The sequence below is a fragment of the Gossypium raimondii genome, chromosome 7, assembly GCF_025698545.1.
Source record: "Gossypium raimondii isolate GPD5lz chromosome 7, ASM2569854v1, whole genome shotgun sequence".
Classification (NCBI taxonomy): Eukaryota; Viridiplantae; Streptophyta; class Magnoliopsida; order Malvales; family Malvaceae; genus Gossypium; species Gossypium raimondii.
In genome coordinates, this window is record NC_068571.1 from 18345778 (window position 1) to 18355836 (window position 10059).

At 31.3% G+C, this 10059-nt stretch overlaps 1 protein-coding gene across 1 annotated transcript; it reads left to right on the top strand.

Moving 5' to 3' along the window:
- Nucleotides 1-6940: 6940 nt before the first annotated feature.
- On the top strand, nucleotides 6941-9107 carry LOC105800073 (triacylglycerol lipase 2). Its single transcript, XM_012630971.2, has 9 exons — nucleotides 6941-7179; nucleotides 7253-7369; nucleotides 7439-7579; nucleotides 7690-7800; nucleotides 7874-8017; nucleotides 8119-8159; nucleotides 8322-8404; nucleotides 8502-8597; nucleotides 8687-9107. Exons 1-9 carry the CDS (start codon nucleotides 6994-6996, stop codon nucleotides 9007-9009), a joined length of 1242 nt encoding a protein of 413 aa, XP_012486425.2. The 5' UTR covers nucleotides 6941-6993; the 3' UTR covers nucleotides 9010-9107.
- The last annotated feature ends 952 nt before the right edge of the window (nucleotides 9108-10059 follow it).

Sequence of the window (10059 nt, forward strand, 5' to 3'; positions counted from 1 at the left end):
TGCAAACCCTAGGCTAGTTCGTGAACCACACGGCCACAACCCTTCCACACGGTCATACCCTTCCTGTAGGGTAATTTTAGCATTTGGCACATGACCACAATCTGTTACATGGTTTGGTCACACGACCATGTAACCCTTCCACACAACCGTGCGACCCCTTTCATTTTAGAGTTTTTATTTGCTCAAATAAGTCTATCAAATTATGTTATTCTGGAATCCCTGATTTAATGACTAAAGTGTTATTGTTATATTGTATAAGAAATGAATATTACATGCCTACTGTCATTGTGATACTGATGAACTATTAGTGTTAATATGATTACCACCCTACTAAGTGCATGTTAGGCATAGCGTTGAATTGAATACATGTTAAGCATGTTAACAGCTAGTATTGAATTGAATACATGTTAAGCATGTTAACAGCTAGTATTGAATTGAATACATGTTAAGCATGTTGACTGCTAGTGTTGAATTGTTCTATTACAAATCATGTCATATTACATTGCATGGGGTGAGATGATATGTATAGAGGAAAAGTGATAGTTTAATAATATGCAAATAGTGGTGGCTTGTCCATAAACCTAGTGACAGTTTTTATCTGTAATTATGTTGTGCATCCACAACAAGTGGCAGTTTATTTGCAAATATGTGGTTCGATCATGAACTAAGTGGTAGTTTATTTGCAAATGTTTTTATCTGAAATACTAGTGGTTTACCTACAACTTTTTTTACAAACCCAGTGGAAGCTTTTATCTGCAATTATGTTGTGCATCCACAACAAGTGACAGTTTATCTTCAAATCAATGGTGATTTATCCACAACCAAGTGTATAAGGTTGGATGAGTTCTTGGGAACTCATAGTGTGGTGCGTAGCGGAGTTGGGTAGAACCTTTTTTGATAAACTGAAATAGCATTACCATTCATAAGTATGTGCATACAAAACTGTGAATTCTAAAATATTATAGTGATGTGTTATTATGATAAACCGATACTGTGAAATTGTGAATTGCTATATGAATGTGTTATTCTAAGAATTGTTGTCGCAACCATTTTTTTGTAAAAACGGGTTCGACTTTTATTTTGAAAACAAAAATGAAAATGGGAGTCACCACCAATCCTTTTTTATGAGGTGTGATCGGGTCACCTCGTAATTTAATCATTTTAATAAAATTTTAAATTTACTAAAATGATAACTTTTGGTCTACAAAATCCAAAAAACGAGTTCGGGAGTCGGTTACACGCGAGAAATGATTAGCACCCTCGATACGCCCAAAATTGGTACCTAGTTGATTAATTAATGTCTTAATATCGAAGGTTGAAAATTTGAACAGAAATTTAAAATGCGATCCCTTTTTATTAATGTTATTAAAAACGCTCGAATAAATCAAAAAGAAAGTTGAAGACCTACTCGTCTCGAGGTAACAAAATGTCACACCCCGTAAGTTAGGACGCGATATTTGGAACATTAGAGAATAAGCTTGCCTTTGATTTTTATTGAAATTGCATGCATTTTGAAATTTAAAAGGATATTTTGCTATTTGAGTTTAACAAGAAAATGAAAACCTGTAAGTTAGGGTACGACTTCTCTAATTTCCAAAACGCGAAATATTGCCTTATTTTAAAATTTTTCTTTTTTTGAATAATGACGAGTGCAACACTTGAACGAGGTGTATTTATTTTGTTTGCGATAAAATAGACTGGTTTATTATTGGGGGTATATACAAATCAAGCGCAACTTGAAGTGATGAAATAGAATGAAACGATAATATAAAACCTAAAATAACAATTTATGAATAAAATGTTATGCTAATAATTAGCAATAATATGAAAGCAAGTAAACAAATTATAGTACACATAATGATAATAAATACACGACACGCATCATTTCAAAATACCATTATCAATAATCGAGGTAGACGAGACAAAATAACATAGAAAATGATTTCACGTGAATAATAGTCTAAAATGAATATTTTATGAGAACAAATCAAAATAAATGATAAAAGACTTCAAATAGATAATACATAAAAAGAAACTTAAAATGAATAATAATAAAGTAGTTTAAAATAAATAAATAATATGTAACATATAAAACTTTTTCTTTCTATTAAAAATAATATATGAGAATATTAAAAGATAATATATAATAGCTTAAAACAATAATATAATAAAAATTTAAAGAAATATTATGTAAAATAGTTTGAAATAAACAATTTAAAACAACTTAAAATAAACAATACATAAAACGATTTAAAAGAAATGTATATATAAATCTAGTATAAATAATTTATAAAACAATTTAAGATAAAATGATATATGGCAATTCAAATATAATATATGAAATAATTTAAAATACCTAATATCTAAAATAATATAAAACAATTTTTAAAAAAGGTAATAAGTGACGTGTATAAAACAATTCCAAATAAATAATATATATATGTAGTTTAAAATAAATAATATATATAAATATTTAAAATGGATAATAGTTTAATATTGTTTAAAATGCATAATATATGAAGAACTTAAAATAAATAATAATAGAACAATTTAAAATAAGTAATATAAAGTTTAAAATAAATAAATAAATAAATAATTTACAAAAAATGAATTGAAATTGGGACAAAAAATGAAATTAAAGGGTAAAAACTGTAATAAAATAAACAAAGAGGACTAAAATCAAAGTCGCGCAAAGATCGAGGACCAAATGGGTAATAAAACCCAAATTTGGACACGTCTCCGCTATTTCAGCACGTCAGTGAGCCAGGGATAGGATTGAAAAACAAGCAAAATTCTGGGGCTAAATTAATAAAAAAACAACAGGGAGTAAATTAAATTAACCATCAACACGGAGGGACCAGGGTTGCAAATAACCCATTTGAGCAAAACGCGCGGATCCGCCCTGGAGCGAGTCGAGTCTCGTGCAGGTGGCCCCATACGACGCCGTTTTGGGGCCACTGAAACAGGCCCCAAACGACACCGTTTTGCGTCTTTTATAAAAGCCAAACTTTTTTTTTTAAAACTCATTTCTTCCATTCTGTTTTAAAAAAAAACTCTCATCCTCTCAACTCTCCACCTTCCTTCAAAAATTCCCCCTTTCGAGTAAAGCCCTAATTTGGGGTTGAGACAGTCCAAAAGGTCCTCAAAAATAAAAAAGAAGAGAAAAAAAGGAAAAATATAAGGGACCTTTCGGTTACCCACTGTCGCCGGTGGGGTTTGCGGCAAGCCCACTAGCTCGACCACCGTCAACACCGGAGAAGACCTCTGACCGCGGCCACTAAGGTAAGAAATACCTCCCTTTTCTCTTTTATTTTATTATTTAGTATAAAAATGAAAATGAAATAAAAGAAATAAAAAAATCGAACAAGAAAGTAAAAATTTCACCTTTGAGATCTATTTCCTGTTTTCGTTTTTTATTAAAAATGTTCGTAAAAAAGGAAGAAAAAATTACAGTGATGATATTCAGTTTTTATAGCTGATTTGAAAACCCCTAAATTTCTATTTTTTGTCATTTTGCGATTTGGTTGCTTCCTCCTGTTGCGTGTTGCTCGTTTTGCAGGTGTCAGACGCGTGGATGGCCGGTGATAGGCGAGCGGTGGCGGCAGCAAAGCTGGGGCTAGGGTGCGGCGCCGAAGACCTAGGTGCGGTGCACCTAGGGTTTTTTTCTTTTTTTTTCTTATTATGTTGGGTTAGGTTTTTTTTTTCTAATTTGGGCCATATTAGGCCTGTTGTAATTTTGGACTGGGACTGTTAATTTATTTATTTATTGTTGTTGGGCCCGGGCAAAAATGGGCTATTACAATTGTTATCTTGCATGCTATGCCTACTATTCCACACTGATTTTCTTGTAATTACATGCATGTTGAGCTCCTTAAGCTCACCCTCCTTTATTTCCCATCTTTATAGATAACCCATCAGGTTAGGACACAGACACGACATTTGGAGGATTTGGCTCGGATAGTTTTACTTTTTTAAAGTATTTTAGACTTTATATTATAATTTCTGCTATTTGGGACCGCATCGTTTTATTTGACCTGTGGCATGTGACTTAAGGTTTCGGATTTATTTGGCATGCATGACTTTTACTTTGATTTTAGGATTGTTGAAATTTTGAAACTTGTTTTAAATTTACATGAAATCTGGTTTTCACTAAAAACTAGGTTCAATATCATTTTTCCGCTGCATTATTGAGTGAAGAGTTTTTGAAAATAATGTATATAAAATTGGAAATCAACTTTTGCTAAGAAAACCCTAAAATAAATTGTTTTGGAAATAAAATTGCAACTTTTAATAAAAAGAAGATAACACACTAAGTTTTCCTTAAAAAATAAGCAAAAGTTTTAAAATGATTGTTTCATAACATCGGTAATCTTAGTGGGTCATTTCAGTGACCAATGCAATCTTTTGAATTCGGTCTTAACGTCTAGGCCGGGTTTGGGGGTTACATTTGGAGTAAATAAAAATATTATTTTTAAATATTAAGAAATTTCAATGAGATTTTTTAACGGAAAAAAAATTGTAACTATTAAATTATAATTTTTTTAGTACTAAAAGTTGTATGAAAAATTATATTCCAAGATAATTTTTAAAATATATGAAAAATTAAATAAATGAAAAAGTTACTGAGACAAATAAAAATTGTTATCCTCACAATTTTACAAATTTTTGATATCCCCTACTGTTATTTGGTATTTTTCATAAATTTTTATACTTCATCATATTTTTTGGTATTCCCTCATAATTTTGACACTTCCTCATATTTTTAGAACATCCTCATTTTTTTGGGTACTTTCATTGGTTTTATGGTACTCTCTCTCTCTGCATTTCCTCAGATTTTTGGTATTTTCTTATAATTTTGGTATTTCCTCATATTTTTTATACTTTCTTGTATTTTTCGGTACTTCCTCATAATTCTTGGTATTGTTTCAAAAGAAAATTTGGTACGAGATATAATTTTGGAGTAAATAAAAAATATTATTTTTAAATATTAAGAAAACTCAATGGGATTTGTAAGGAAAAAATTTAGCTGTTAAATTATGGTTTTTAATGCTAAAATTTGGTATTGAAAATTATATTTCATGATAATTTTAAAAATAGGGAAAATTAAATAAATGAAAAAATATTGAGACGAACCAAAATTGGTATCCCTATTTTGTTATCCTCTTATGTTATTTGTAATCATTTCATAGTTTTTGTACTTCCGTATATTTTTAGTATTCTCTCAAAATTTTTGGTACTTCTTGAGGTTTTTGGTATTTCCTCATAATTTTGGTATTCCTTGTAATTTTTGTTATTTTCATAGAATATTTAGTACTTCCTCATTTTTTTATTCCTCATAATTTTTGTACTTCCTCATATATTTTAGTATACCTTTTTAATCTTGGTACCTTTTATAATTTTGAGATTCCTTAAAATTTTGGTACTTCTCCATAATTTTGGTATAATTTTGAAATGATGATTTGGCACGAAATATAATTTTGAAGTAAAATATTATTATTTAAAATTAAGAAATTTCAATAGGATTATGTAACGAAAAAACTTGGTAACTTTTAAATTATTATTTTTCATGCTAAATTTAGTAAGGAAAAAAGTTATATTCATGATTTTTTAAAATATATGAAAAATTAAATAAATGATACAAATTTAGTACAGCCTAATAACACCCTCATAATTTTGGTATGATCTCATAATTTTTTGTGTGGTTTTGAAATAAAGATTTGAAACTAAAAATATAATTTTGGAGTAAAATATATTATTTTGAATAATAAAATATTTCATTAAAGATTTTGTAATGGAAAGATTGGTAACTTTTAAATTCTTATTTTTATGCTAATATTTGGTATGAAATAACTTATATATAACGATTATTTTAAAAAATTAAATAAATAAAATAAATTTAATAAGACCAACCAAACAATATACGATATTATAAAAATTATGAGGAATTATCAAAAATATGAGGGACCTCCAATATTGGTTCATCTTATATATTTTCTTTCTTTTTTAATTTTTCAATTTTAAAAAATTATTGGTATATATAACAAATTTTATAAGTGTGTAAAATTTTTTTGCCAAAATTTATTTCTCAAGCCAAAACTTAATTTTAAAAACATACCAAAAATTTTGAGGGCATGCCGAAAATATAAGAGAATAAAAAATTTAAGAGATTACAAATAGTTATGAAATAGTGCAAAAATTATGAGAGGATACCAAAATTATGATGAAGTACTAAAAAACATGAGAGAGTACCAAAATTATAAGAGAATATAAAAATTATAAGGTGAGTACCAAAACAATGTGAGGGAGTGCCAAAATATTGATTTGCTTTATAAATTTTCTTTCTTTCTTTATTTTTAATTTTAAATTTTATCAGTATAAATAACAAATTTGATTAGTATGCAAAAAAAATATTTCTTTTATATCAAAATTGATTTCTCAAATCAAAACTTTATTTTAAAAGCATATAAAGTATTTTAATGGTATACTAAAATTATGAGAGATTACTAAAACCATAAAAGATTACAAATAATCATAAAGTGTACCCAAAATTATAAGAGAAGGCCAAAATAATAATAATAAAAAACTATTTTTCAAACTTTTTACCTATTTATCAGGTAACCCATTAGCAATTACAAGGGAGCTTATGGATGCTTAATATAATTTCTCCAAATGTTTCCATGCTAGTTGGGTTGCATTTCTACAATAAAAAATTAAAAAAAAAAGAAAGAAAAAGGGAAATTGAACACCGATTTGTTATGCACGAGCATTGGATGCATCATTTCTTACGAAGGTGATGTTTTTTTGGTAGCCTCATGCATTTGCTGCATTAGCTTAGATCACCCGTCACTTCAATTAAATCTTAGTGGACGAATAAAAGGGTCCACTAGATACGCAGTGTTTTAGAGCTCCTCATATTTCGATTTCTGATACTAAAGAATTGCTTCAGCATTTGAGTGTTTGAGTGTTGTTGAAGGAAGGCAACAACACAAAATCATGAAGCTAGTCAACACCATCATTTTAACCTATACAATCCTACTCATTCTTTCTACACCAATTTTTTTGTCTTTAAAAGCTCAAGAGAATGGAACCGGCATGGCTACAATGCCGGTCCAATCATCAGAAGGTGGTTTCTGCAAATCAATGGTGGAGACCAATGGCTATGAATGTGAAGATCACAATGTAACTGGTAGATAAATATCCTGATATTCACTGTTTTGCACAGTTTTCTAATGGAATTTTGTGTTTCTTTTAGGTAACTACAAAAGATGGTTACATTCTCAATGTGGTAAGAATTCCTATGGGGCGGTGCCGTGACTGTCGGACGCGAGGAAACAAGTCGCCCGTGCTGTTGCAGCACGGGGTGTTTGTGGTTGGTCTATTCAGTCACTGATGCAATGAAAATTTGTATGTGAAAAATGACATTGTGTATGATATTCAGGATGGAAGATCATGGCTGCTATTACCCCCGAAACAATCTTTGGCATTCAATCTGGCCGATAATGGCTACGACGTCTGGCTTGTTAACTCACGCGGAACAGAGTACAGTGAAGGGCATACATCACTCAATTTTGATGATCCAGTTATTGATTATTTACTCCTCTCTCTCTCTCTCTCTCTCTACAATGCATGATGATTGTTGTTTTGTTTCCTTTTCCGAGCTTGAGGTTGATTCTGATGGGTGTTTTTTAGGCCTACTGGAATTGGTCGTTGGACGAAATGGTAGCTTATGATCTTCCTGCAACATTCCAATATGTGTATGATCAAACAGGTCAAAAGTTGCACTTTGTTGGGCATTCACTGGTGAGTTTTAGAATCTGCTGCTAATGCTTTGTTTCCCATCCCATCATCTTTGACAGTTTGATGTTATTTGCAGGGAACTTTGATGATTATGGCTGCCATGTCAAGGGATCGGCTAGTGAACATGTTGGAATCAGTTGCATTACTCAGCCCAGTTGCTTATATGGGTCATACCACTTCCCTACTTTCAAGAGTTATTGCTGATAACTTCATTGCTGAGGTTACTTCTTTTTTTCTGTGTTATCCAAATTGAATAAAGTTTTTCTTTTTCTTTCTTTTAACACAAATGTAAGAATAGTTTTTTTTTTTTCTTTTTTACAGACATTGGACTCGTTAGGCTTCTACAAATTTGATATGAGAAAGTAAGATGCAATGAACCAATCACTCCCTGAATTCAAAGATAAAACTCACATTTAGCTTTACTTAATTTCATAGCAGTCATAAGATAAATACATGCATTTCAACCCGTTTATATTACGGCTTCCTTTTAAATATCCAACACATAATTTCCGAACAATCAACAGTGTCATTATTATAGAAATTCTGAAGGTGATCTGCCGAATACCAAGTGTTGACTGCACCACCTTGTTATTCACACCATATACAGGTAAAGTGAGGTACTTGTTTTGATAAATATGAAGCAAAATTTAGTAGGAATTTGTCATATCTTCCTGAGTTGAAACTTTGGGACATCCATTTTATAGGTCAAAACTGTTGCATGAAACCTTCCATAATGGATATATTTCTAGATCATGAACCTCAGCCAGCAGCGATGAAGATCGTCATCCATATGTGTCAGCGTAAGTATCCCCAAAGCCCTTCCAGAAAGTAAGAGATTTTTTGGGGGTATGAAAAAAATGGTGTTGTGGTGTGGGTATAACTTTTACAGTGATTAGAGGAGGAAACACAACAATGTTTGATTACAATGATTCTGGTACGAACATAAAGCACTATGGGCAACCAACTCCTCCTGCCTACAACATGATCGGCATTCCAAAAGACCTACCCATCTTCCTCAGCCATGGTGGAGCCGATGCTCTTTCGGATGTGGATGATGTGAAGCTCTTGCTTGATAGTCTCCAAGGTCATGATCCAGACAAAATTGTTGTTCAGTTCATAGAACGTTTTGCGCATGCAGATTATTTAATGTCAGGAAATGCTAAAGAACATGTATACGATCCTTTTATTGCCTTCCTCAGTAGGCTACATTGAAATATAGGCCAAACCAATCCACAGCTTCTGATGAATTTGGGGAAGTTTTTTAACATGTAAAACATGATACAAAACTAAGAAATAAATTGACACAGTAATGCACGAGTTTTATGAAATTTTTGTTCTTAAATTTCTTATGGAATTGCCAAGAACAGATGCATCTGCTTCTGATGGCTGTAAAAAAAAAGGACAAAAAACCTTTTTTTTAATAATATTGCTTCCTCAAATGGGGGGTTTCCCCCAAATTATATTAACTTGGATATTGTTGGTGTTTTTAGAAGTTGAGAGAACAAAGCATTGGAAAATAGAGAGAAAACAACAAAAATACTTAGCAGATTTTAAGAAATGCTATCAAATTCTCATCATCTTCATCATTCCACATGAATTACAATATATAAGTGTAGTGGTTACAAATAATCAACAAAACCCACTAAATCACCTTGAGAAATATAAAGATAAAACTTACACATAAACTGATTAGGTAAACTAATACCTAAAAATATTAAATCAATACCAACTCTACTTGTTTTAATACATTAACCTTAACAAGTAGATTTCAAACAAAACATCAATAGCAAAATACGTGAACCCTGCTCGCACTTTAACTGGGGGTTCACCAAAAACTTAACAGCTCACACTTTGATGTGCTCACAACTTGAGTTGAGCTGGCAACTTTGATGAGCTCGTGTCTTTGGGTGAGTTCGAAACTTTCAATGGGTTCACAACTTTAACTGAGCTCGCACATGTCGAGCTCGTAGACTTGTTTACGCTTGCAACTTCAAGTGAGCTCGTGGCTTTGCAGGATAAGTTTGCTATTGCATGAATGGCCACTTCGCAACTTTCCTCTTTGGTCATAATGCTGCAAACTCCAATATCATGTTTTAGCCTCTCAAACCTCAACTTTCCAAGAGGTTTTGTGAGAATATCAGCAAGTTGAACATCTGAACTGCAGTGAACCAACTTCACTTCATTTGATTGCTCGACCTCTCTAACAAAGTGGCATTTTATCTTGATGTGTTTAGTCTTACCATGGAAGACAGGGTTCTTTGC